This window comes from Scylla paramamosain, chromosome 4, assembly GCF_035594125.1.
Source record: "Scylla paramamosain isolate STU-SP2022 chromosome 4, ASM3559412v1, whole genome shotgun sequence".
Taxonomy (NCBI): Eukaryota; Metazoa; Arthropoda; class Malacostraca; order Decapoda; family Portunidae; genus Scylla; species Scylla paramamosain.
Window position 1 is genome coordinate 37,713,406 of NC_087154.1, and position 27,121 is coordinate 37,740,526.

General features: G+C 44.6%; 1 protein-coding gene and 2 long non-coding RNA genes across 8 annotated transcripts in view; 2 read left to right on the forward strand and 1 right to left on the reverse strand.

The window, feature by feature from the left end:
* The first annotated feature begins 933 nt into the window (after nucleotides 1-933).
* LOC135100069 (uncharacterized) lies at nucleotides 934-4,039 on the forward strand. Of its 2 annotated transcripts, none has more exons than XR_010268517.1 (4): nucleotides 934-1,120; nucleotides 1,681-1,803; nucleotides 3,264-3,439; nucleotides 3,809-4,039. It is a non-coding gene; the product is annotated as an uncharacterized LOC135100069 (long non-coding RNA). The 2 variants fall into 2 exon arrangements; XR_010268518.1 differs by having other exon boundaries at nucleotides 1,033-1,120; nucleotides 1,735-1,803.
* LOC135100068 (uncharacterized) lies at nucleotides 3,240-26,939 on the reverse strand. 4 transcript variants are annotated; one of them, XR_010268515.1, is made up of 7 exons: nucleotides 26,563-26,939; nucleotides 19,412-19,527; nucleotides 7,732-7,803; nucleotides 4,625-4,671; nucleotides 4,335-4,470; nucleotides 3,784-3,962; nucleotides 3,240-3,643 (listed from the first exon to the last, which is right to left on the reverse strand). It is a non-coding gene; the product is annotated as an uncharacterized LOC135100068 (long non-coding RNA). The 4 variants fall into 4 exon arrangements; XR_010268516.1 differs by having other exon boundaries at nucleotides 4,343-4,470; nucleotides 26,563-26,938; XR_010268513.1 differs by having other exon boundaries at nucleotides 4,361-4,470; nucleotides 26,563-26,676.
* LOC135100065 (transcription factor cwo-like) overlaps nucleotides 9,374-27,121 on the forward strand; it is a 54,446-nt gene continuing 36,698 nt past the window's right edge. For both annotated transcript variants that reach the window (XM_064002959.1, XM_064002960.1), the window contains exons 1-2: nucleotides 9,374-9,802; nucleotides 21,048-21,114. In XM_064002959.1, coding sequence (XP_063859029.1) covers nucleotides 9,750-9,802; nucleotides 21,048-21,114 — 120 coding nt within the window. In that variant the 5' untranslated portion in view covers nucleotides 9,374-9,749. The remainder of the gene's footprint in view (nucleotides 9,803-21,047; nucleotides 21,115-27,121) is intronic.

Sequence of the window (27,121 nt, forward strand, 5' to 3'; positions counted from 1 at the left end):
TCATAATTTTCTCCATGTTGTTCCATTTACATATATATATCACTGCACAATTTATACCCAGCATTAGATTTACATTCATTATTTGTACATCTGGTAAGAATATCACCCATTTTATATCAACAGACCAGCCTCAGTAAAAGGCAGTGTAAATTGCAGTGACTGTGATGTCACTAAATACATGTTTGAATATATATTTCTTTTAATTTCTTGGCAGCTCTTACAGCTTATACATATCCAATATAGTGTCCTCTTTGTGCAAGCCAACCCTAGGCAGAGAACGATGTGCCTTGTACTGCTTGAGTGCTTCTTCATAATCAAATTAACACCCCACAGAAGAATGGACTTTAAACTCTGAGAAAAGTAAGTGTGGCTAGCAGTTTGCATCCACGTGCATCTGGGTAATATATATTGTAAGCCTTCCACCAGAAACAGAGATGGAGAAAGAAAGAAAAAGAAGGAACTCGGAGAGAGAGAGAGAGAGAGAGAGAGAGAGAGAGAGAGACGACCGCCCTCACAGTTGATATGAAGGCAAGTGTGAACACCGCCGAACTTTAATTTTGCCATCATTCGTCTCAGAACCATCCGTCCCCATCGTGATCCATTTTTGGTGTGTATTGTACTGGTTATTCATTGATGTATTTTCTCCCCCTGCATGTTCCTTGCATAGGGAGGAGAGATGCGGACGTCACCAAAAGTTGTCATTTTCCAGACGTCTCCAGATTGTCAATTGCGAAAGTTTAATCCACATTATGAAATGAGTTAAGGGAAATGCATTTCTATCTCATTATTTTCACCCTCTTAACTTAACAAACCAACAACTTACCCACTGTACAAAGCCTCGAACCATTAGAAACGTCTTTTCACTGCAGAAAAAGAACTACAAGAAATTTTGCTGGCGTACCCCGGAGTAATAACATTTGGCACAGATGAATGCAGGATTTTGTCTTTCATTGCACTCATACAGACATGATGATAATGACGCTTCATGCTTCGATTCGTTCGGTAGTTTCTCTTCCCTTCTCCTCCTCTCCTAAGTCTCTATTGTCGTCAGTGTCGGTGGCGGTGGCAGAGCGGAAGTAACAGTGATCGAGGAAGGAAGAGATTTCGGTCTAAATGTCAGGTAGGTGTACTGTTTTGTATATCGTGGCTGTGGTAGTGTGGGTGGTGACAGGTGAATAATTGTAGTGATGGTGGCTCGCCAGATAGTGGTTGCAGTGGTGGTGGTGATGCGTCACGATGATGATTAATTCAGCAGTTTAAATGTTTTGGTGGTAGTGGTGTGATGATGAAATGAAATAGTGGTCATACTAGTTAATCTTACTAAGAATAAGAACTCAGTGTCACGTAAACAATGAAAGACTGGGCAACACACACACACACACACACAATGTATCACCATCTCTAAATTGTTTGGTTTTATTATCATAATCGAAAACTTAACGACTGTACAATCCATAAGTACCATAAAAGTTCGAAAGGAATGAAGCTTCAAACCTAATGTAACATAATCTTGGTAAGGACAGACAAAAAAAAAAAAAAATTAATTAATTAATTAATTAATTAAAAAATTGAAGAAATCGTCGATGAAGCAAGAAGTTTAGGTGGCTTGGCAGAGAATGAATGGACACACATTTGGCTAAGCTGAATGCATAAGACTGGAGGAATTTCTTTGATCTGCAGGCTTCATGGTCCGTTTCGTATGGTTCATTCTTCCTCCGTCTCCTTCCCACTCAGTCCTGACCGGTGGGGGAGCGGAGGCAGCAGTGCTTGTGTGAGGTCTTGCGTTTTGGTCTAAAATATAAGGTGAGTATGCTGTCATGTATATCGTGCTTCTAGTGAGGTGGTGATGGTTCCCCGTGACGTTGGATCGCTAGACAATGGTTGCAAGGGTAGGTGGCGCGCTACGTTAAATGTGTCGGTGGTAGTGGTGTGGTGGTAATAAAGTGATAATGATGATAGTGGTGGTTAGCGAAAAGATGGTTGAGGGAATTAGATAATTTTGGTGGTGATGGTGGTGGTGGTGATGGGGATAAATATCATATATATGTCTGTATAGAGAGAGAGAGAGAGAGAGAGAGAGAGAGAGAGAGAGAGAGAGAGAGAGAGAGAGTTGCCACTTTCCAGACGTCTTGTTAGTCAATTTTGAAAGTTTTCCTCCATGTAATTAAATCACTAAAATCATTTTGATTGTTAACTCAAAGATTTCGTAATAAACCTCATAACGGAGGGCTTAGCCACTAGTGGTTCAAGCCACATTAATAACCACAATGGTTCGAAGCATTTCGTAGGTACTGACGAAGCTAGAATCACTTGTTAGAGCAGATCAAGAACTTTGAGGAATTCATAGATAAATATCTTAGTGGAGTATTTCAAAGTAGACGTGAATATGGACAAGATGAATACAAAAGATTTGGACAGGGATTCCTTTTTCTCTTGCAGTGGAATCAAAGATAATGATGAAACTTTTTACGGTAGTTTTTTTTTTACAGTAGTTCCTTTCTCCCTCCCTTTATCCCCAAACTTCACTTTTCTTTTCAATCTGTGCTGGTGGCGAGGCGGAGCAGCCGTCGAGGCTTTTGATCCAAATTGTACGGTGTGTGTGTTCGTTGCTTTATATTTTGTGGTTGTGTGGTGGTGATGACTGGTGCCGGTGGCAGTTGGTCAGGTGATGGCGATGCGCCGTGGTAGACTGTCATGAAGGAACACCGTCCTGCAGACGGACGCGAGCGAGATAAGAGCCATTGGCGTGGAGGGTGATGTTGATTTACGTAGTGCTGACATGTTGACGATTCGAGCTGCGCTATGGTGGGGACATTTTAGTCGAAATGTACTGGGGATCCGAGTGAAGAACACTTATTGTCTGTTCAAAACGCATAAGTGGGTGATGACGGTTGCACATCCCGTGACCAATATAACCAATATAACCGAATATTAAATGTTAACGTAATCAGGAGGGCTAGGAAGGCTTCGTTTCGCCCGTCCGTAACTTACTTACTTATACGTTATCTGCTCACCAAACACGTAGCCTTTATTTCAGGATTGTATTATTTCCCCCATCTCGTTTATTCACAATAGCCAGGTGTGTAAGGCTTTGAGTTGTCAACAGTAAAAAGCTTTGGTAATGGCACAAGTTACCTTTTGCTGCAGCACTTTATCACCTTAGATAAGAGTCCCAACTACGAAATTCATCTAGAGACCTAGGCTATTATAAAAGGAAAAACTCAAGAGAAATTAATCTATTAATTTTATATATTTTATTTCAGATATGGACAACAAGCAGCACATCTCGCGAGAATCGGATAAAGCAGCACACAGCATAACATCTGCGAGGACTCCAGGAGTGTTGGAGGATGTTGGAAGAACGAATACAATAGAGGGAGCTCGCCAGCATCAGACGGAGATACGGTGCTTGGGTGAGGACCAGCAGCAAGACCAGTCAGTGAGTGACTGTGGGTTCGTAAACATACTGTGGGGGAACATACTGTGGATTCTCTCTCTCTCTCTCTCTCTCTCTCTCTCTCTCTCTCTCTCTCTCTCTCTCTCTCTCTCTCTCTCTCTCTCTCTCTCTTTCTGTGTGTGTCGTCGTCGTCCATGTGTGTGTGTGTGTCGTCGTCGTCCATACTCCACATCACTGATTCCTTGTCTGTGGGATGAATTTCCTTAAGTCATTATTACATGAAACGTGTTTTTATTTCAAATGCATATTAACTTCTAATTTTTAAAAATGTGTCTTTTAAACTGATTGTGACCTTAGAGAGAATATAACAAACACTACTAACTAACGTGACTTATATAATTTTCCTTGCAGACGTGGACTGCGTTGGCTTCGTAACTTAAGGGAGTGTGGTAAGGACTAGATCGCGCCACATTCTATACTACTGCACTGGCCACGGGTTCATCTTGCTGGAGGGATTGTTTTCTTGGAGTCAGACCAACGTGTAATGAGGCGCCATGGTGTTTATCTGGAAGGATGCAGGATATATACATACACCAAATGCAAATTGTTGTATAAAAATAAAATTCTTTTCAATGTCAAAAACATGTTCTGTTTACACCACCATAACTATCATCATCATATTTGCAAGATTCTTTGCCACTACTACTTACTTACTGCTACTGACCCGAATTTGCAAAATCAAGAAATAACTCGCTCATACGCTATGCATATTTGCTCTTCGAACTGAATTACCCACATTCAGAAAAATAAACATTCTCGAAAGCAAGGCCAAGACTGCCAACATGTGCTATAACTTCTTACTACTACTATATTAATTCTTGAAATAGAATTTTGCTACACAACAACTAATAAATTTTTTAAACACTATTTTTACTACCTTCATACCATTTTATTAGAACTTACACGAAAAACAATCAGCTAGTTGCGCCGTTATACAAGCAGCCGACCTCCAGAAACTGAAGGTGGTAGGAACCAGCAGGGATCACCGCTGATCATCTTAATGCTAATTAAAACTTAAATAAAAAAATGATTAAGACCGATTACAAGCAACCAAAGTTCTCACATTATCTTTTTAACGCTCATCTTCAACCTCATTATACATAGCAGATTCTCGTAAAAATCATTTGGATTTCATAAATTCCTCAGAAGCTTATATATATCTCTTACCTTTCTTGACCAGGTGAGTCTCCTTCCCTTCGGACTGCATGGGAAACCTGTTTAAGGTAGACTTAAGTCAAGGGGAGTAGTACGAAAAGTGTCATACTAAACATCATTTGCGATCGATACAGACAGGGTTCGAGATGACATATGACATACTGGAAAGTGTTTAGGTATGCCAACACTCCCGCCTGGTGATTAGGTATGTGTTGTTGTCAAGATGGGTGGAGGGAAGGGAAAGAGAAGGGAGAGAAATGAGGAAGAACATTATTTAGGGAGAGTATTGTAGGGTATTGCCATTATTGTCTTCTTCTTCATCTACAACCTATTGAATGTACTGGAGATACGGCGCCCTTGCCCACTGGTTGATTAATTATCAATGTGAAAAGAGCTCCAGTGATGAGGAACGAGGCATGAGTGTGTCAATAGATGCCTGAGGTGGTGTCCGGTGGAAGAACAACAGCAGGGAAGCCCAGAATTTGGTGGGTGAAGGGTGTAAAAACAGTAAAGAAAAGAGAAACAAGGCTAGCACAGGCATAAGAAAGCACGACTTACAGGACAGACGTGTGAAGACGTGGAGAGCAAGCGTCGGGTGAGATGCTTGTCTGAAACAAATTTTTGACGTCATCACTGGAACACCGCTCCAGTAATGACCACCAGCAGAAGGCCACTCTGGGATGCGTAAATGGTGTCCGGTTTGGCACTTTTCCACTAAGGAAAGAGGAGCGCCGAAGTCACGTGTTGCTACAGCATATGCTCCCAACTTTACTTAGTTCTCTAGAATATAACTGTGATTGCTGAACTGGCTGGGAGCAGAGCGAGCTATTACGCTTGATATTGAGTCTTTATAATTATATGTGGTATTTTTAAGAGTGTAGCCAATACTATATGGCACTATCATCGGTATTGCACAGACCGAGTGCTCTTGGAAAGGCGGAAAAATGAGTAAAAAGGAAAAGTACAGTTTTTTGACTCCATCTCGTCGCAATGACTGTTACCAAGGCAACGTAGCTCTCGTAACGGACGGCCTTACAAATACTACGCTTAGAATTCCATTTAGTGATCTGCGGTCGAGTTACCCGGTGCGAAGCAGAGAGAGAGAGAGAGAGAGAGGGAGAGAGAAAAGGGGATGGAAGAGGATGGTGTATGACATGACAATAGTGTTGCTGGGAATAAGATAAAAATCTTTCTTCCTCAAAGATAAACGAGGTACGATCATTTAGCCCTTTCATGCTCCTAAACTTCTGATGACAGCAATCTCGAAAGCAAAGAGCAGTCACAACACGCCTCGTCCATAACATTGCCTCGAGCTGCTGGTACATCATTGGCCTTACGAGGGGCACTTGCCGTTCGATTAGATAACTATGCACTGCCCAGACTGAAGAGCCGCCTGACATCCTGAGTACTCAAGGCCCTTAACGATGATTGGTTCGACTCGTTGGGTGGGGACTGGGCGGCACACTAGCGCAGGCCTTACCCCTTCCCCCGCTCTCATTCTACTCGTACATGACTTTCTATAATTATTCGCATCCCTAGTCTGCCCACACGAGTAATGCAAGAGCTAACCAACATCATTCTATCATCCCCCCATCCCCCCCTCTCTCTCTCTCTCTCTCTCTCTCTCTCTCTCTCTCTCTCTCTCTCTCTCTCTCTCTCTTCATAAGTAACCCTTCTCTTATCCTCACTCCACAAGACTTATTTACTCTTAGCCACACTCAGTCCTGATGACCAATGCGAGTGTAAAGTAATATTTTCACTCCCTTTCATTCTCTTCCCTCGTCTACTTACTCTTAGTCGCCTCCTGTCCTCCAGTCTAATATAAGAGTTGCAATATTTTCACTCCTTCATACATTCCATTCTCTTTCCTCATCTCTACAACACTTTCCGTTTATGCATAATTTGCCAATCTAACAAAGGTAACAGTTAATGAAAATCCTCACTCCTCAGACATTTACTTCTATTTCTTTTCAACACTTTTCATGACTTGAATTAACAGAAGAGAACAACTGTAATAACACACCAAGAAACTGAGAGAGAGAGAGAGACCCGAGAGATTCTTGGTAACAACTGTAGTAACAAAAAAAATGCATCTTTTTATTTTCTGTTATTAAAAATGTTTGTACCAGTTGACTTTACATCAAATTTTGAGGAATGAAAGTGCAAGAATATTATTTAAAATGTATATGAGAGCTAAAAATTAGGACACTTCCATAAAAACAAAAAGAAAAAAAAAAATTCCTGGAAGGCTAAATGAAAACACGAAAAATATATAACTTCCGAAAAACTTCAACCAGTATGGGATAAGGATAACACACACACACACACACACACACACACACACACACTTATTAACTTATAAACTCAAGTCCGTGTATGAAACTTACACGAGTCATTTTCTGTCCAAAGCTAAATTTATCCCAATAAATTGTTTCTTTCCTTTCTCATTTCCTTATAATTTTATTTGTGTCACTAGTTCGCTAAGCTTAGTAAGTCACTAACTTAAGAAACGCTTAATCGCTTTCTCTAAAAAAGATGGACAGAAAATAGTGTAATCCCACCAATTAATCTATTATAGTCCTCTGATACCGTTCTACTGAAATAACTCAAGTCATAGTTAGCAAGGAAAAATCAGGCAAGAAATCCTAAGAATTTTGAAGTATTTCGTCCATTTTTCCCTTAGTTAATTATTCACAAATCAACATTTATGAATATTCAGGTTCGTGCATTTACTTATCTGTTTTACTTTCAACGTGACAGCGTTGGTGGGTGTCAGGGGTCCTAATCTGCGGTCCGGGCCTCTCAACACGCCCTCTGCTACATCCCCTTTACAAGCACACGGTCTGGAGTAGCTGCTGCCGCTGCCCCGCTCTGCTTTCTCTCCTCCTTACAACTCCCGAGGGAAAGCCGCAAGGGGACCGAAATAACTTTGAAAACTAGGTACACTGCACTTTTTTACTCGTGTCGAAACAATGCCGAAGATTATGGTAGTGGTGGTTCTGGTAGGGGTATGGTATAGTAGTAGTAGCAGTAGTGACAATGGTGGAGGAGGCAGTGGTGGTACATGTAACATCAACATTATAAACAACAGCAGCAACAACAACAGTAACCAGACTCACCAGGGAGCCACGTGACGTGATGACACACACGTCTGCTGTTCGTTCGTCAATCCGCACACAACCAGAGCGGGACTGTGGAGACGAAAAATTACTCGACTCTATCACTGATAACGTCCAGGAAAAAAATAAAATGTCAAGGGCAAACGTGAGATAATAAAACCGCAGTTTTACCAGGAACCGTATTTTGGCAGCTTAGATACTCATCACTCAAGCAGGCAGTCGGTCGGTCAGTCTGTCTGTCTGTCAGTTTAGTTAGTTAGGTCGGATTGACTGACACGCGGTCGATCTACGAGAGAGAGAGAGAGAGAGAGAGAGAGAGAGAGAGAGAGAGAGAGAGAGAGAGAGAGAGAGAGAGAGAGAGAGAGAGAATTTTAAATTATCCACTTATTCATAGCGTGCCATGGCGCTGATCCAAAAATATGCACAACACTAAATCTTTACTTTCCCCCCTTAACCCTTTCCCTTCTTAATCATTCAGCCCAGCACTAAGAATACCGCTCACCACACACACACACACACACACACTCACGCGGCAATAAAACTAACGGGAACGAAATTTTTGAATAGCTGAATATCTCCCTTTTTTCATTCACAGCGAGGCAGTGACCCGCAGCAGACCTCTCTTCCGCAGGCCATGTCCGCCTCGCGCCCTCCCTTGCCCACCACTTCTATTACTGGCCACAACAAGCTATTATGCAACAGTTCCCAGACCGGCGCCGCCTCCAAATATGTTTTTTGTTTTTGTTGTTGAATGTTGTTGTCCTTTCTGCTTCACTAGAGAAAGTGTCTTGCCTGAGGAATGCTTTCTTGTTGTTGTTTTGTAACGTGCCTGTAGCAGAATTACTTGCAAGTGCATTGTTTTGAACGCTGTCATACAAGTAGCTGTGTGTCTAATCTGCTCGCCGCCACCACGCCGCAGTCAACGTGACCGCGCTCCGGCAAACCTCTTGGAGTATGATCGATGCTGTCCTTCCTCGCCTTAAAGTTACGAAAGCGTTTTTGCGTTTCCTATACTTATGAACTGGTCATTTTGGATATACACAAGCTACTAGTAAGTCGTTTCGTGATAGGAGATGTATTAATCGCTTCGGAAATCCTGGCATTCTTGGGATCGACGTTTGGGGAGAGGAGGATGTTGTGAGGAAGAAGTGGTGCCAGACTTGTTCTTGTTTATTCTCTCTTCATTGTTTGTATCCCGCCCCGCTTGTAGCCGCGTAGCACCTACACTCCATTACTGAATTACATGTAATACTCCTTCTACACAATAACTCCACTCCCTCTAAAGTACTCCTTATTACGGCAATACGGTGCCACTCAAGCCACAATGACCCTCATCAGGCTCCACATAATCCACGAGGCATCACACATTTCACACAGGTGACTGCGTGGGGGCGATAACACTTCCTTTGGCTGGGAGAAAAGTTTACTTGCGGATAATTCCTGGCATGAGTAGGAGGTTGGGACTGGGAAGGGAGGAGCAGAGCGCGGTGATACTGGTAGGGGAGCGGGGAGGCATAAACGGGATGGGAGGAGGAGCCGGAGGAGTGGGTCACGTGTACCACCACCGGGCCTCGTGTTGGCAGCCACGCAACACTCTGTTTGGCGGTGCTTTACTAATACACTGCTGCCAGGACAATACCTCAGAGTCTCCAGTGCTTTCTCCAAGCCTTAAAATCTCCATAGAGCCTAAAAGACCGAAATTGTGACCCGGTATCGAACGCCGGAGGGAAGACGGGGGAGAGAGGAGAGGAGGGGCGAGGGAGTGCGCAGGTTGAGAGCGTGCACACCCTTGCCACGTGAGGTGTGACGTCACCCTAGGGCCACGTGACGGCTGGTGTGGACGCCGTCGCCCCACCAGAACCTCGCAGCGGCCAGTCTAGTCGGTCTATATTATAAGTTGTGTGATCGTCGTGGATAAATTCGCGTAGAGTGTGTGGTGTGCGGGGCGAGAGAGTGTGGCGGTTGTGTAGCTAAGCACAAGATGACCCTATTAGTGTCGGCCGATCAACTCAGAGAGAATGGATAATTACGAGGACGGAGGCTCCCTCAGCTCGTGTCTCAAAGTGGAGCGGTGAGTGTCCCTTGCTTCTACTACACCTGTTCTCATCACCCCGTCCCACCTCACCTGCCTGCCTGCATCTGTGCCTGCATCCCTGTTATGACACTGCCACTACTACAGGTGTCATGTCATTGCCTTCACCCTGCATGACCCATCAACTATTTCACTCGTGCCACACTAGTGTATTGGTAGTGCCATGAGTGCCATCAGTGCCATCCCATCATCGCCATGTTACGGGTGCCATACATGACGTGCCTCTCCTGTACGATTATCAAAAGTGTCACGCTGCGTGATGCTACAGGTGCCTCTCAGCCCGTAGCTCTCCGCTCTCACAAGTGTCACGTTTTACACCACCCGTACACGTCATGTCTACTCACGTTACACCATTATCATACACCACCATCACTATACGTAGATGATGTTACGTTACAATTACAAGGATGAGTAATGTTTTACACCACATTCATACACACCCACCCCTCACCTCCCTCCTGTGTATACACAAACAAAACACCACAGTCATCTTTTAATACGTTACACCATCGACACAACACCAATTCACAGAGCGTTACATCACAAACATTGCCACACCGTCACCAAAAGTGTTCGCAACTTTATATAATCCCACAAGCCGCCTACCCAAACACACACACACACACACACATACGGGAAGAAAGTAACCGCGTGTCATCACAATTGGACAAACTAAATCTCGTAAAGTCTGTCATAACTGTAATCAACATAACGGCTCCTACTCTCTCTCTCTCTCTCTCTCTCTCTCTCTCTCTCTCTCTCTCTCTCTCTCTCTCTCTCGGTACAATTAAGGAAAGCATCAGAGAGAGAGAGAGAGAGAGAGAGAGAGAGAGAGAGAGAGAGAGAGAGAGAGAGAGATGGGGAAATACCTAAGTAAAAGCTGTACTAACAATATAATTTTTTTCTCTCCCTTTTTTTATGTAATATTCAAGGTCAGAATTGTAAGATTAGTCAGTGGTGGTTATCGGCCCGAGTAAGTCAGTCAGTCAGGCTTAGATGGGGAACATTCCAAGGAGTCACATGTTCGGACGCCTGGTACAGGCCATGCCATACGCGCGCGGCTCATCCTGTATACACTTCATGGCTCACTCTTCAAGGCGGGATGGTGGTAGTGATGGTGGTAGTCGGGGTAGTAGTCGTAGTAGTGGTAGGATAATGATTGTAATATTAATGATATTAATGTATCATTAGTATTAATATGCTAGTAGTTGTAGTATCTAAAATGTAATTAGTATTGCAATGAGTAGTGTAAAGTATTAGCACTTACGTAACATGCTATAAGTATTAGAGTTATTATTTGTAATATATATGTACATATAAGCAGCAACAACAGTAGTAGCACCAACAGTAGTAGTAGTAGTAGTAGTAGTAGTAGTAGTAGTAGTAGTAGTAGCAGCAGTAGCAGCAGTAGCAGCAGTAGCAATAGCATCAGCAGCAGCATAGCACAGTAGTAGTAGTAGTAGTTGTTGTTGTTGTAAACATAGTACAAGAAGACGTAGAAATAATACAATATTAGCAGCAGTAAGATGATAATGAGTAAAGGTAGTGGTGGTGGTGGCGGTGGGAGTGTTGATGCTACAAGATCTGCGGTTAGTTGTTTTGTTGTTGTTTGTTGTTGTTGTTGTTGTTGTTGTTGTTGTTGTTGTTGTTGTTGTTGTTGTTGTGGGTGATATGCTCCATGTCGATCAGTAGGTTAACGGCTCGAGTCTCAAGGTCAGTTACATAATGCTATGCCGACCCACCTCCCTTTCTCCCTCTCCCTCCCTCGTTCCCTCCGTCCCTCCTTTCCTCTCTCTCTTCAGCTCCCATTCCCCCCTCACCAGCACGTGCCCTCATTGTCACTTCTATTTAGAGAGAGAGAGAGAGAGAGAGAGAGAGAGAGAGAGAGAGAGAGAGAGAGAGAGAGAGAGAGAGAGAGAGAGAGAGAGAGAGAGAGAGAGAATTCCAAATGAAACTGAAAATATCAATGGACGAAAAAAAAAGAATTATCACGAAAAAAAAATCTGTCATAACGAGTTTTCTTTCTATCAGTTCTCTGAAAGATCGATGTGTAATAGAAAGATGAATAAAATATAGCTCTCTAAGTAAAATAAATTCTATTATAACTCCTGGTACACGTGCAATATACAGGAGATAAGAAACTAATGTATCTTTTCAACGTTCTAACTCACAACATTAAATTAACTTCCGGTAAGCACTTCTTGGTTGACTAAAATAAATAGATAAATAAAGAACTAAAAAAATCATACTTCAGCCAAAATCTTCCTCCACTTAAGACTCGCAAATTAACAAAACACATTTTACAAAACTACATATATTTTTCTGTGGGGTGAAAAAAGAAAAAAAAACAGCGAAGTCTGTACGTACGTATGAAGCTTCTGTTTCTGTCACGTGTAGTCACATGTGTGTGTGCGTGTGTGTGTGTTTGGGTGTGGGAGTCAGTCAATATCCCCCTCTCCCTTCCTCTCACCTTCTCCTCCCCACTTCCCTCCCCAACCCGTCTATTCCCTTATACCCTTCCCTCCCCATACCTCTACATTATCTCTTCCATGTTTTGTTTATCTTCCTCGGCTCCTAACCCATTTGCCCATTATATCTCCCTTCCTGCCTCATCTTCACGCCTTTACCTTCTCTCTTCCCCTTCCCGTTGTAATTGGCACTCTTCTTTTCCTGTTTCTTCTCTCATTATTCTTTTCTTGCCTCAGTCTCTCCCACTCTTGTGTTTTTTTTTTTTTTTCCTCTCTCTTTTGTTCCCTGCCTTGCTCTCTATTTTCCTTTCCTATCCATCCCCTCCTCAATGCTCCCTCCCTCCCGTCACACTTACTCCTTTCCTTCCCTCCCTGCCTTCCTCCCTCCATCCCTCCCTCTCTCCTGGTCATGCTTCCTCCCTCGTGTTATTTCAGCCATTCATGACACGAGGCAGGAAGTAAGACACGCACACACACACACACACACACGGTTCTCTTTGGAGTATGGTGCATGAAAGGTCACCGCTTAACTATACATATATTGGATTTTATGCTTTCTGAGCTCTCTGCGGTAATACACGAGCTATACACGTGATCCATGAGAGAGGGGAACGTGGGTGAGTGAATAACACACACACACACACACACACACACACACACACACACACACACACACACACTATTGAAACTTCTCTTCCTTTATACACTGTTTTGAATATTACACCCCACAGGACTTGGCATGTTCTGTACTGCAAATATGTACAGGTGTGTGGGTAGAAGATGATGGGGTGGTGTTTATCCATGGGCGTGTGGGCGGAGCGAGACATTAGTGGTCAGAGTGTGTGTGTGTGTGTGTGTGTGTGTGTGTGTGTGTGTGTGTGTGTGTGTGTGTGTGTGTGTGTGTGTGTGTGTTTTGGCAGTTGTTCCTGTTAACCTTTAGTGTGTGTGTGTTTTGGCACTGGACCGTATCAACCTTGAGTGGTGATCGTCCCATAAGCACCTGGCAGTGACATTGTAGCTCTCACGCGCACGCACAGACCCACTCGCCCACCCAACCACCTTACACATACATTCCTGCTACCACGCCTCTCTCTCTCTCTCTCTCTCTCTCTCTCTCTCTCTCTCTCTCTCTCTCTCTCTCTCTCTCTCTCTCTCTCTCATCGCGTCTAGGCAGCAGCGGTGGTGGCGGTGGCCATGACGGAGGCAGCGACGAAGTGATAAAGACGCGCTGAGTGCGTGACTGTTCTCGAGGCTGCGGATGTGTGATTGTATACAGTTTTTCATTTGCTTCCCATCCTGAACCTTTATCCTGGTTGCAATGTAATCAGATTTTACACACTTTTTCTTTTCTTTGCATCTTTTTTTTTGTTCTATCTTTGGAGCAACGGCGTAAGCGCGTGCGTGCCATGTGCCCAAGAGAGCCACGTTTAACTCACGTTTTTCCTTTATTTATTTATTTTTTTTTTTTTTAATTCTAGAAGCGATGTTCTTCCATTGCTAGTTCGTGCTAATACGAAGTCACGAGGTCTCGGCGATGACTTGAACAGTTTAAGTCTTCGTTCTTAACATGCACTCATTCACTCTCACTCATCCCCTCACTAACCCTCTGACTCGCTCCCTTTGACATGCACTCAGCAACTTCCTTATACTCAACTTACCCACGTACTCAAGCTCACCAACTCTGACTCACTCGCAGTCGACACACTCAGCCTCTTACTTATACTCTAACCCACGCACTCAAACTCACAAGCCAGCAGCTCTTGTCCCCAGTGAGCAAGAGGGCGGGAAAGGCGGTGCATGGAAGGTCAAAGCCTTACCTGTAGATTATACAGTTATGTGCTCCGAGCGCTCCCCGGCAGGTGGTAATAGCTGGCGTCACGAGGTCCACCACGTGAGCCCCAAGACCGTGGGTGAATTAAACACACACACACACACACACACACACACACACATGACTACGTTTTAGGGTCTCCAGTTCCTGGGATCCTGACCCATTTTGACAACATTAGGAAGAGAGACGAGGCTTATTCTTGCTATAGGACAAGGTTGATTGGCCTCTGATACGACACGGCCTGCTCTCCACCTACTCTGTTCTTCAGACTTGAACATCTCTTTGCTGGAGATTCAGAGATCAAAATGCGTGTCGCTACTTTTACAGAGTGTTGGCTTCCCAGTAGCTGTGCGTCCCTTAGTGATAGTAGGAGTACACCGCCAAGCCCTCAGATCAGCTTTGGTGGGGCTTCATGCTCCTCTCGTAACACAGCGACTGGACTGTGACCAAGCTGTGATTATGGCAGAGGCAGCACGGGTAGAAGTACAAATCATGGTAGGAACTCTTTCTCATTAAAGCGATACGTGCAAGCGCAGTCTAAATCTTCTCTCCTGTCTTTACGTAACCATACTGTCTGGCAGGGAACAAGCACGTGACCCTCGTACTCAGAGCAAGCGGTGTCTGCTCCCGATAATTCTAGCTCTGCTGCTAAGGCGTATTGTCTGAAATGGACAAGGTACCGAGAGAATACCAACACAAGGAATCTGTCGTCATGTAAATGGAAATTACCTTTGGGATCAACATTTCGGTCGATCCAGCTCAGAGCTCCTGACGCTCCTCCCCAGGGCCTGGCGGAGCGGCCTGGACAATGAACTCGATACTGTTGCCGCTCCAGATGCAGTGTCTTTGACCTGGTAAGGTACGCAGCCTCACTGGCCTAACTCTGAGCCGAGGGATTCAAGGTGAGCTTTCTCTTGGTCCTGAGTGACTGCCTGTGAGAAGGTGCAGGTCTCATACATCGCCAGACTTACTAGCGGAGGTCTCAAATTCACCAAGGTCTGTTTAAAGATCAATCAGTCCTGTTGCGTTACTTCTCCTGACAGATGTCAATGGACTCTATTTGTATAAACTATTGCACGCGCTCCTCTGCCAACTTTCGGAAAGACATTACATGGTGAGCAAGATTATGCAGGAATTGCGCTTGCGGTGCTTGAGTAAGTTGAAAGATGAGCTCTGCCGCAGGAAGACCCACACAACGGTAATCTCCCAGTCCCCCACTGCCTCTGAGGCTGCTGTGGGTGATCCACTGGAGTGCCTTTGTCAAGATCTTCGGAGTGGCCAGACGCCGAACAAAGCAGGTGAACAGTCCTCGCTGGGAAACGAACCACCTGGCCGAACAAGAAATGTATTTGGTATATCAAATCTTAATAAGGTCCTGAGTACGCAGTTCTGTCGCGGCTCGGGAAGTAAGTACGGCACGGAAACGCTTTCATCGACCCGTGAACTCGTGTAGGTGGCGAAGACGCCAACACCTGGTAACCTTCGTGGTCAGAATTTCACTCCTAAAGAACCTGTTCGCATTAACCAAATTGTCCGTGAGAAGGTAAACACGACAGAGGATGGGAGGCTACAGGTGGTGAAACGTTCTTCACCTCACTAACGTTAACTCACATCATGATTTATTTCAACAGTGCAACATGGACTTAATCTAATTGCCGCCTGCCACATGTAAGTTGTATTAACTTAACTTCTTTCACCAGCATTAATGTGGAAGGGTATGAAAGAATAAGGTAGCTATATAACCTTACTAATACTAATCCATAATTATCGTTGAGAGAGAGAGAGAGAGAGAGAGAGAGAGAGAGAGAGAGAGAGAGAGAGAGAGAGAGAGAGAGAGAGACGCAAAACGAAAAACTAAAAATATTTAAAAAACGAAAAACAGTAACAAAAACACGCGTCTCCGGAAAGAAATGTTAAGGAAAGAAAATCGGAGACAAAAAAAGAAAAAGAAAAACTCAGACAAAACAGAGAAGATGAGAAAGAGGCGGCGATGGAAAGGGAGGAGGAGGAGGAGGAGAGGTCACCTAGCACGATATGTTCGCCAATCAATAACCTTAAACCGGGCGGCGGGAAGACGTTATCGTACATCACCAACACGACTATCGTACACCGCCACAACGAGTCACGTGGCCTCCAATGCTGTGTGGGAGAGTAAAGGAGTGTGGCCTCTCTCTCTCTCCCTCACTCCCTCTCCCTCCCTCTCTTGGGTCACTTTTTTTTATCTTTTTCTTTTCTTTTTTCTTACCCAACGTGATGCAGGAAAGATGTTCATCCTTCCACCTCCTTCACGTCACTCCCTTCTACCTCACTCCCTGTAACACCACCATCGCGTCACCTACAGAGGGGGTGTTACTGCAATACCCGTAACCTTCCGCCGTGCTGCTGCTGAGGGGGAGAGGTAAAGAGAGAGGGAGGGTGACAGGTAGAGCAAGGGAGTGTGCAGGGTTAGTGGAGGTGGTGATGGTGGTGGTGGTGGTGGTGGTATGTAAGTACGTTTAGCTTTGCAGTTCGTGCGTCAGGGCATCCTTGCGTCATGGGTTGCAGGATGTGGAGGAGGAGAAGGAGGAAAAAGGACGTAGTTTGTGGGTGTGTGGGTGTGTGTGGGTGTGTGTGTGACGACCAGGAAGGGGTATGCAAGATCCTGAATAAAAAGGTGCAGAATGTTCTTGAAACCTATGTTGTGGAAAGTATTCTCTCTCTCTCTCTCTCTCTCTCTCTCTCTCTCTCTCTCTCTCTTTCTCATAATGAGATTTTTTTTCATTGTTAAAGGGAGGCACGTGTCAGGAAGGAGGAGGAGGGGGAGGAGAAAGAAGAGAGTATGTAAAATGCAGGAGATTGAAAAGGAAAGGAAGGACATCTAAAGAAGAGATAAATAAATAAACAAAAGAGAAGGAAGAAAAGAAAAGTTAGATGACGAAACATGAGAAGAACAAAGGAAACAGGAAAATGTAAGGGAATAAAAAGGTCAAAGGAAAAGCTGGAAGAGAAGGAACAGGAGCAAGAGGAATAATGGAAGAGAGGCAAAATAAAGATGTTTTCAAGAAAGGATCACGACGAAGAGAAAAATGTTGGGAAAAAAAAATGCAGTTAGATAAAAAAAAAAAAAAATAGATGATGGAAGGAAGAGGGATAAAATGGGAAAAACAGATATAAATGAAGGAAGAGAAAAAGGAGAAGGATAAGAGGAGGGTACGTGACGGACGAAAAGATAGGAGAGGGCACAGATAGGAAGTCATAAGGCAGAGAAGGACCAAAGAGAAGGAGGAGGAGGTGGAGGACAAAGAATCAGTGAGGTGACTTGGGTACGTTTCGGTGTGGGGTAGACTGGTAGAGCAAGGACAGAGAGGGTAGGCGGGAGGAGGGAGGGAGGCAGGGGAAAAGAGAAGGTGGTGGTGGTGGTTTGGTGAGAGAGGACGAGAAGAGAAGAGGGCGGGAGCAGGAACGTAAACTCAGACGTACCGAAAGACCTTGTGGGCCAGAGGAGCAAGATTTTACGGAGAAGATGCGCTGGGGAGGAGAGCAAGCAGGGACGAGAGGAGATGGCTAAGAAGGGCAAGAGGAAGCAATGAGAGAAGATAGAGGAGGAGTGGGCAAGGCTATTTTTAGAGGCGTGAGAGGAAAGGTTGAAGAGAGAAATGTAACTGAAGAAGGTGTGAGGGAGGGAGGTGTAGGGGTGAGGGTGAGGGAGAGGGAGGGGGAGGTGTTGAGGTGTGGGTGGGGAAGGAAGTGTGGGGTATGGGTAGGGATGCGGGAGGTGTTGTTGTGTTGTGTTGTGTTGTTGTGATGCTGGAGAAGACATGGCAGGAATATTTAAGGTAGAGGAGGAGGAGGAGGAGGAGGAGGAGGAGGAGGAGGAGGAGGAGGAGGAGGAGGAGGAGGAACTGGATGAAGACGAGAAAGAGGAGTGGGAGGAGGAAAAGGAGGAGGGATGTGAAAATGTTGCTGAAGCTGCAAGATGAATGTCAGAGAGAGAGAGAGAGAGAGAGAGAGAGAGAGAGAGAGAGAGAGAGAGAGAGAGAGAGAGAGAGAGAATTAAAGGGGAACATTAGTTTACACAACGAGAGGATTACACACACACACACACACACACACACACACACACACACGTATAACTAAAAAAAAAACAGACATGAACTTTGCTAACAATGGCAATGATAATAATGATGACAACAATAATAATAATAATAATAATAATAATAATAATAATAATAATAACAATAGAATCAGTATTATTAACCATACGTAAGGATTTTCTAATTACCATATACTGTTCATTGATATTATAGCATCTCCCCCCCCCCCCTCCTCCTCCTCCTCCTCCTCCTCCTCCTCCTGGCGCCTGTCTCAGTGGTTGTTCACACTGGGTTGGTCTCTGTTATCAGGAGCCTAACTTGTCTATCAACTTTATCAGTGAAATCTAGGTTAGCCGCTCTCACGCTCTCACTGCCTCGCTCTCGCTCTCCCTCCATATCCCGCACCTTCCCCCGCCTCCCTCCAGCTCTCTCTCGCTCTCGCTCTCTCTCTCTCTCTCTCTCTCTCTCTCTCTCTCTCTCTCTCTCTCTCTCTCTCTCTCTCTCTCTCACAACTATTACATCCTTATCCATTACCATACAATATACGACTCCTCCCCCCTTTCATTCCTCCTTCTCTTTTCTTCTCCATTCTTATCTTTCCCACCCCTCTCATTTTTCTTTTCTTTCTTTCTCCATCCCTCTCCCTCCCATCCCTCTCATTCTTCCTCCTCTTCCTCCTGCACTCCCATCTTCCCCATGTCTCTCAGTTCTAGTTTCTTTCCTTCTCCTTTCCTCTCCCTTCCACCCCTCGCATTCCTTCTCTCTTTCCTCCTCCTCTTGAGCCACTACATAGGTACTGTTGCTGCCTACCATAACACCAATAATTCACGTATTCTTCCTGCTGCAGCTTTTGTTTCTTTTGTCATAACAACAATAACATTTATCACCGCCATCACCGCCACCATGATGGTGGCGGTGGTGGTGGTGCATCGTCCGCGACATTCACACCAAGGTCAGCAGTCAGTACCCTTCCTGCTGTCACTTCACCTTGAGTGCCACGGGTGTGTTGTCTGTCTGTCTGTCTGTCCATGCCTGGCTGGCTGGCTGTCTGTCTGAATGTCCATGATTGTCTCTGGTTTGTGTGTGTGTGTGTGTGTGTGTGTGTGTGTGTGTGTGTGTGTGTGTGTGTGTGTGTGTGTGTGTGTGTGTGTGTGTGTCTGCTTGTCTGTCTGTCTATGGTACGTTTGGCTATCTTGTCTGTCTGTGGTCTAATTACCTTGCAGCTGTAAGAAAGCACTGCTGGTCCACAGAGGGCGAGCCATCCAAGGGAAGTGGAGCTGGCCAAGGGTTGGTGGGGGTGCGAGTGCTGACGTGCCGGTGACATGCAGGACCCTATTAAAAAATTAACGAATTAAATGTTAAAATTATGTAGCAAAGTATGTGATGTTAGCCAAAGGTGAATGAGTATAATGTGAAATATGCTAACAGTATTTTCTGATTAAATAGGATTCATTCTTTTCTTTTCTTTCTTTTTTTCTTTCTTTCCATCCTTCGGATAATACAAATAAATATGTGGCTATTTGTTACGGAATGAAACACACACACACACTCCAGACAAGACTCATTGCCACATCCTAAGAACGTCTTGAATAAGCTAACACACTCCATTCCCCCAGACGCACTCATTGCCTCTAATTAAATAATAACGAGTATCGAAGGTTCCGCGCGCTTGTCCGCTCCTGGCTAGGCTGGGACGGACCTGATTGCGCGAGTTCCCTCCGTCCTTCCTCATGTTCCCTCTGTCCTTGCTCACAAGACTCTACCGTCCCTTCCACACCACACCACACCTCCCCAACATGCACCATTGCGTCCTTCTTCCTTCCTTCGTCTTTTTTTTTTTTTTTCCTTAGTTTGTCCTTCCATTTTGTGCACCAGTTTCCTTATCACTCCTAAGCCCCCTGTCCCGTGATGGCGAAACAGGTCCCGCAAGCCCTTGTAGCACGGAAAAATGTAGGTCATGCAGCGGACGTGAGGTTCAAAATAACTCTAAGAAGAAAAAAAAATACATATAAACTCGCATGAGAGATGTGCCAGGCGAGGTAATAGCTACGTGGGAGAGAATTCACGAGTTTACGCTCAACAGCTCATCGTAACCAAAGAAAACAGGAGTCTTCATGACACCCTAAAGTATTTTCCTCTTGGCGCTCTGCCGTTCCCCGTGCGACTGGTAACCAAATGAATAGTAATGCATATCGAATACAGTATTTTATGAAGGACAGCGTTTCATAGAATACTACGTACGAGATTAAAATATTTTTGCTTTATTTTATTTGTTTATTTTTCGCTGTGTGGAATTCGCATTTGACTTTCAAACTCCAGTGACTCCCGGAACCGTCTTTTACTTTATGTCTCTTGTGCCACATGGGGTTTTATGAGTTACGGAAGCACTGGTAGCAATAAAAATCAGTTACATTGTGTGTATATTGCATGTTTTCATTACCACCACTACAACTATACGAGTATGACTAACAGTGACTGACTTTGACTACAGTCTCGTTTACGACCACGACAGTAACTTCGACTGTGACTATTTCTATGATTATAACTAAGACTATAGCTGACTACGACTGACTATGGCCATGACTACTATTATGACTACGACTGACTCCCACTCCCATCATTATCACTACCACCACCACCACCACCACCACCACCGCTACTATAAATAATAATAATAATAGGAGAAATCTATCTGTACCCCAAGCAGACACTCCCGACAGAGCCAAACCACACAGCCAAGAACAGACAAGACATCCATCCATACACAAATTCACACACACGCAGTCCCACGCACAAACATTCCCTCGCACCTTGGCCTCCGTGCTAATACTAATAATAATGTTGTGTTTCAGGAGCCTTGGCTTTGGCCCACTCAATGATGACGAAGACTATGGATACCCCAAGAAGAAGGCGGTTAGGGTGAGTACCTTGGTGTGTGTGTGTGTGTGTGTGTGTGTGTGTGTGTGTGTGTGTGTGTGTGTGTGTGTGTGTGTGTGTGTGTGTGTGTGTGTGCGTCTGTCTGTGTCTGCGTGTATAACTATCCCATATTCCACGTTCATCTGAGTGTAGTTCCGTGTCCGTGAGCGTGTGAGTGTGTGCGCGTATGTGTGGTGAGGGAGGAAGGACGGGGGAAGGGGAGTGTACAAGCAAGCGTTACATACATACCTCACTTTGTCCTACACCTCTGTCCTCTACACCTGACATATCATCCCTGAGTCTTAGTTACCTATAGTCCTGGAATCACGACTCTATTGTCACGCGCACCTGCTGTTCTGTCATATATACACACACGCATCTGTACGTCCATCTCGCTGTGAACGTGACATAAGACACACATACACACACAAACGTACTGACACATCTGCTCCTTTACTTGGCTGTCAGGTATTGTGTCTCTTTGCCTGTGTGTGTGTGTGTGTGTGTGTGTGTGTGTGTGTGTGTGTGTGTGTGTGTGTGTGTGTGTGTGTGTGTGTGTATCCGTGTCTCATCATCATAATCATCGTCATCATTATCATCATTAACCTACATTAGTCCACTGCATGACAAGGGTCTCCTAAAATGGTTAAGAGAGGATTAAGCCAGATAACGAGCTTAACTGGCTTTGGAGGTCTTTAGGGAGACCGGGCAGCCTACAACGTGCGCACACATACATACACACACACACACACACACACACACGAAAAAAAGATGAGATCATGATGATAACAATAACGATTACGTGACGGTTACAATAAGGAAAGGGAAGAGAAGTAGGAAGAAGACGGCAGGCAGGAAGGCAGGAAACGTGAAGTAGAAGAAAAAAAATATATACGAGGCAGACAGGAAGACTAAAAATAAAAAAGAATAAAAGAGGAGAAGAGTAAATATATAAAAAAAAGCAGGCAAGTTGAAAAAGAAGGAAGAAAAAAGTATATAAAAAGAAGATAGACAGGAAGGCTCAAGAAGTAGAAGGAAGAGAAAATACAAGTAAAATATGAAGGTGAGGGCAAGATGGCCGGACAAGAGTAAATCCTCATGTGCTCAACTGTAGATCATGCAAGAGCGTCATTATGAGTGTGTCACCTGACGGGAGGAGGAGGAGGAGGAGGGTCACCTAAACGACTTGCGTCAAACCTGGGCTCGTTTCGCTCCAGTGCACGTCTTAACTCGTGCCTGTCCTTCTTGCTCCTTCTAGCCCTCAGTCGCTACCCTGTGCTCCTCTCCCTCCATCAACGTAACTTGTCTATGGATGGCGACGACCGAGGAATAGAAAGAGGAGGGACAGGTGCAAGTAGCTAACGAGAGAGGAACGAAGGAGGTTATGCTGATGGGAGACTAACGAACCAAAGTAAAGCACAAAGCATAAGGAACGCAAACAGTACCAAACCTTGCTTGTTACGAGGCTGTTTGTGTTGACTGTACTAAAATAACGTTAGAAATAGGATAGCAATTGTAAGGGGACGTAGCAAGGGAGGAGAGGTCTAGTTTTTGTGGGTTCAGTTCATAGCCTGGGGATGTGGATGTGGTGTAAGATGGGACAAGTTAGGGGAAGTTACCAGGGAGCGATGAAGATGCTGGAGATGAAGGAAAAATTATGATAAACTGTGGAGATGGTAGAAGATGAGTAAGCAGGAGGAAAAGTGAGTGTTGAAGAAAGTAGGTAAAGTAATGGATGAAGTGAAAAGGTGAATATAGATAGGTAGACTGAATAGGCTGGGTGGATTGAGAGCAGGTAGAGAAGAAGGAGGAGGAGGAGGAGGAGGAGGAGGAGGAGGAGGAGGAGGAGGAGGAGGAGGAGGTGGTGGTGGTGGTGGTGGTGGTGGTGGTGGTGGTGGTGGTGGTGGTGTGGGGGTCATGGAGGGGATGGCCACGTGACTCCTGGACACGTTGAGTCTCCCCTCACCCCTCACCACTCACACTTGCCTCCCAGTGACACCTCTGCCCCACTCCCCATCCACACCCTCCCCCGTCGTCGCCTCCCGCCCCGACACCCTCGCCGCTGCAGCCACCACCACCTCATGACATGCTTCTTGCTCCTCCCGCGCCACTCATTCTTACACTTCATTCTTACATCTCAAATTTTACTTTATTATTACTATTATTATTATTATTATTATTATTATACTTTTCCTAGTAATGATTACGTAACTGAATTTTTAAAACCTTAAATAGTACAAATATAACTAGTCCTACTACTACTACTACTACTACTACAGACGATGATGGTGACGGTGATAAGAAAGAGGAAGGGGATGAGGAGGATCACCATAATCTTCGACTTAGTTATGCTGCTGACGAGAGAGAGAGAGAGAGAGAGAGAGAGAGAGAGAGAGAGAGAGAGAGAGAGAGAGAGAGAGAAACTATTGTACAGAGCATCGTCCCTTTTTATCGAATTAAAAAAATGGTGAAAGAAAATAAAAAAAAACTAAACTACACTACGTAAAGCATACCAGACAAAAAAGAGAAAAAAGGAAAGAAAAACTAACAAAAAACTGAACAACTATGTAAAGAACTTAAATACTTTCGTACTAAACGATACAAAATGAACCGATAACATTAGACAACAAAAAAATATAAAAGATATGAAGGAAAATGTTGCTGTTGCTGAGCAAACATGGCATAAAATCAGCAGATAAATAAATCAAATAAACTGGTCAGTAATCAGTCCACCTTGAAAATCACAATGACCTTCTCGGTATAAACTTAATTCCCAGCCAGAAATAATCACGTGGCTGGTGGCGTGATCTCTCGTGACTTTTTTACTTAACTTCTTTACTTAACTGCTCTCTGGTTGTGTGAGTATACATGAGGCACTTCCACGCACACGCACACATACGTGCACACATTCTCATCTTGCAAGTAGATATATGGGAGAATACACGCAAGGAGAGAGAGAGAGAGAGAGAGAGAGAGAGAGAGAGAGAGAGAGAGAGAGAGAGAGAGAGAGAGAGAGAGAGAGAGAGAGAGAGAGAGAGAGAGACCACCCACGCCTACACACAATCACACCATGAACTTTTAATCACAAATTGAGACACACGATGACAAGGTATATGAAGTCCCTAGCATTGTGTCTGTTATCCTTGAAAGTCGAGAAGACGGCGCCGGCAGGGTGGCCGTGAGGGAGCTGTGCGTGAGGCGGCATGAAGGCGAGGAGACGGTGACGGTAAGACGGAGAGATGGGTAGAGGGCGGATAAGAGGAAGGGTAAGAGATGCCTGAAGGACGGAGAGGACAAGTGGGACGGGCAGCCGGGTTACGGCAGCGGCATGACCATAGCAGAGGGTGACGCGTGGCTCGGTGATGGGTGGCGGGTGGCAAGGTGAAGACATTGTAAGGGAAGGTTTCGGTGTCTGACTGCGAGTAACGAGTGGTCAGATTTAGAGACGGGGAAAGAAAAAACGGATTCCTGTCTCGTCCTCGGTGTTAGTAAGGCAGGAAAGAGAATAGGAGGAGGTGAAAATGGGTCATACTCGTAAATGCAGGAACGTGTATAGGGTAATAAAGTGAGGAGGTGTGGGAGACGCGGGAGTAGGTAGAGGCGTTACCGGGGAGAGTAAAAAGGGGGTAATGGATAAGAGAAAAAAAAAAAGCCAACACGTGGGAGGTGAGCACGTGCCTTCATGAATGGAGGAAAGGAAGGGAAGGAAGGAAGGAAGGCGAGAAGTGGTGTGTACGTAAGTAGATAGGTTCGTGGTCTAAACACACACACACACACACACAAACGTAACAATGCCTTACTGTCTACTCATAAACACTACACGAGGGCACGAGTAAGGTGTGGGGTGAGGGGACTACACACACATACACGCACACACACACACCTATAGTAACTAAACTCCTTCCATTGTAACAGGAAACACACTTTTTCCAACTTCTCCTCCTCCTCCTCCTCCTCCTCCTCCTCCTCCTCTTTGGCTTTATGCCAAACCGAGACAAGCTTTTTTTTTTTTTTGTTCATTCTTGTCTTGTTTATTTGCGTACATACACCTCTCGTTCTTTCCTCCTCTAACCTCTCGTGGTTCTATAAAAAAATACCATCGTACCTCCCGTTTTTATGATTCTGTTCTCTATTAACCTAAGTTTTTGTAGCTTGTTTACTTGTACTCAGGCGTGTGTGTGTGTGTGTGTGTGTGTGTGTGTGTGTGTGTGTGTGTGTGTGTGTGTGTGTGTGTGTGTGTGTGTGTGTGTGTGACTTTCTTTGGTGCTAGAAACACGGCGTCAAACTTGAATTTTGTTTGGCTTAAGTACTAGTTCTTTGTTGAATGCCAAAAATCATAAGAAAATGTACCCTCCATTCACGTCTTAATATCGAAAAATTCATTGTTAAATACTCGTGCTACAATTGTCTAGCTCGTAATTAAAAGCGAGATTACCCCAGACGACCCATGAACGTGAGGTGGGGATCTTAAAGCTGCATTGACATATGTATGGAACAAACTAAAGAAGCTACGTAATTCTATAAAGGCTACACTTCCAGAGAATAATAGCGGCCGAGTAGTTTGAGCTTACAGTTTTAGACATTAAACAACACTAATTAAAACATTCCATGGGTCAAACATCACTACCACGTGGAGTATTTCAAACCCCCAACTTCTCCTATGCATTGTATGGCATTGTTAACAGCGCTATAATGTTGCAAGTGAATCAAAGCCCAAAGAAAACGTGAGCATAGAGACCACACGCAAACCCCCTTTCTTTATCTCACCTTATGGAAGCACTTGGCAGCTCGAGAGATAATCGTGACGTCATTAGTTTGGCGACCTTGAACAATTAGGCAATGATACAAGAACACAAGATTAAAAAAAGAGTCTGGCAACCCAAGCGCTGAGCAACACGTTCCTCTGCCGGTGCGTTGCTTCACATTTGCAAAATAGAAAAAAAGGCCACTTTGCTCCACCACCTTTCTTTAACACATCGGATCATTTCCACGTGCAGATTACCCACGAGGCAGACAGACATTGCTAGTATTTACCCGCACGCGCCTCCTGTAACCTCCCTCAGTGAACACCCGCGTGCTCGCCCCTCAACCTCTGCGGATGTTCACCTTGTGAGATGACACACTGCTGGGATCCGGGGAAGGAATGACCCCTGAGATGACCAGTCACGAGATCCAGTACGAGTATCTAATTTTCCCCTTCCAAGAGAACCTCAACTAGTATGAAAATATTGTAGCCATTTACTTGACGGGAGTGAGTGATGATTAATGTGCATGGTAGTGGTGGTGGCAGAGTGGTGGTGGTGAAGGCGAGGTTGACAAACTGCTTTCTCTCCCGCGCGCTGGTGCTGGCCTCGAGTTTTTGCTGATGGTGGTGGTGGTGAAGTTGGTGTTGTTCTTGTCACACACACACGCATTCACCCTATACACGGTCATAAGGGTGAATCCACGTACCGTTATTTATGGGCGTGAGATTCCTTCCCTCAGTTAACCTCCGACACGAACCAGGCGCCGCCCAGCACTGCCACGCTCGCCCCTACCAAGGTTCATTTGCCTCGACTTGAACGCGTTTCAAAACATCGAGTCCCAGCAATGACCTGTATTCAGAAACGCTTTGCTCTCTTACCACAACTAATTTCAAAGGCCACAGAGATGATTAGCTAAGTTCTCAAGAGTGTTTCTCATGTCAGTAATCTAGAAATCGTGTTAATCTGTCACTAGGACTGTAAAAACAAACTTTAAAACCCGTGTCGTTTCAATTAGAGCCTTTTGAAAAGTAATGGATGAGTAGATAGAAAGAAGTGTTTCAGAATGTGGTCCAATGAATCACTTTATTAAATAATGAATATATATTGGACATAAATTAATGTGGAAAGTTGATAATGAGTACTGTTGTGATTTTCTTTTCTTTTCTCTTTTTTTTTTTTGTATACTTGCAGAGGCATGACACTGTCTATTCATTTGGTTCAGGACTCAATGATTCAAATTAGCGAGTCTTCGAATCTCCTGAGTG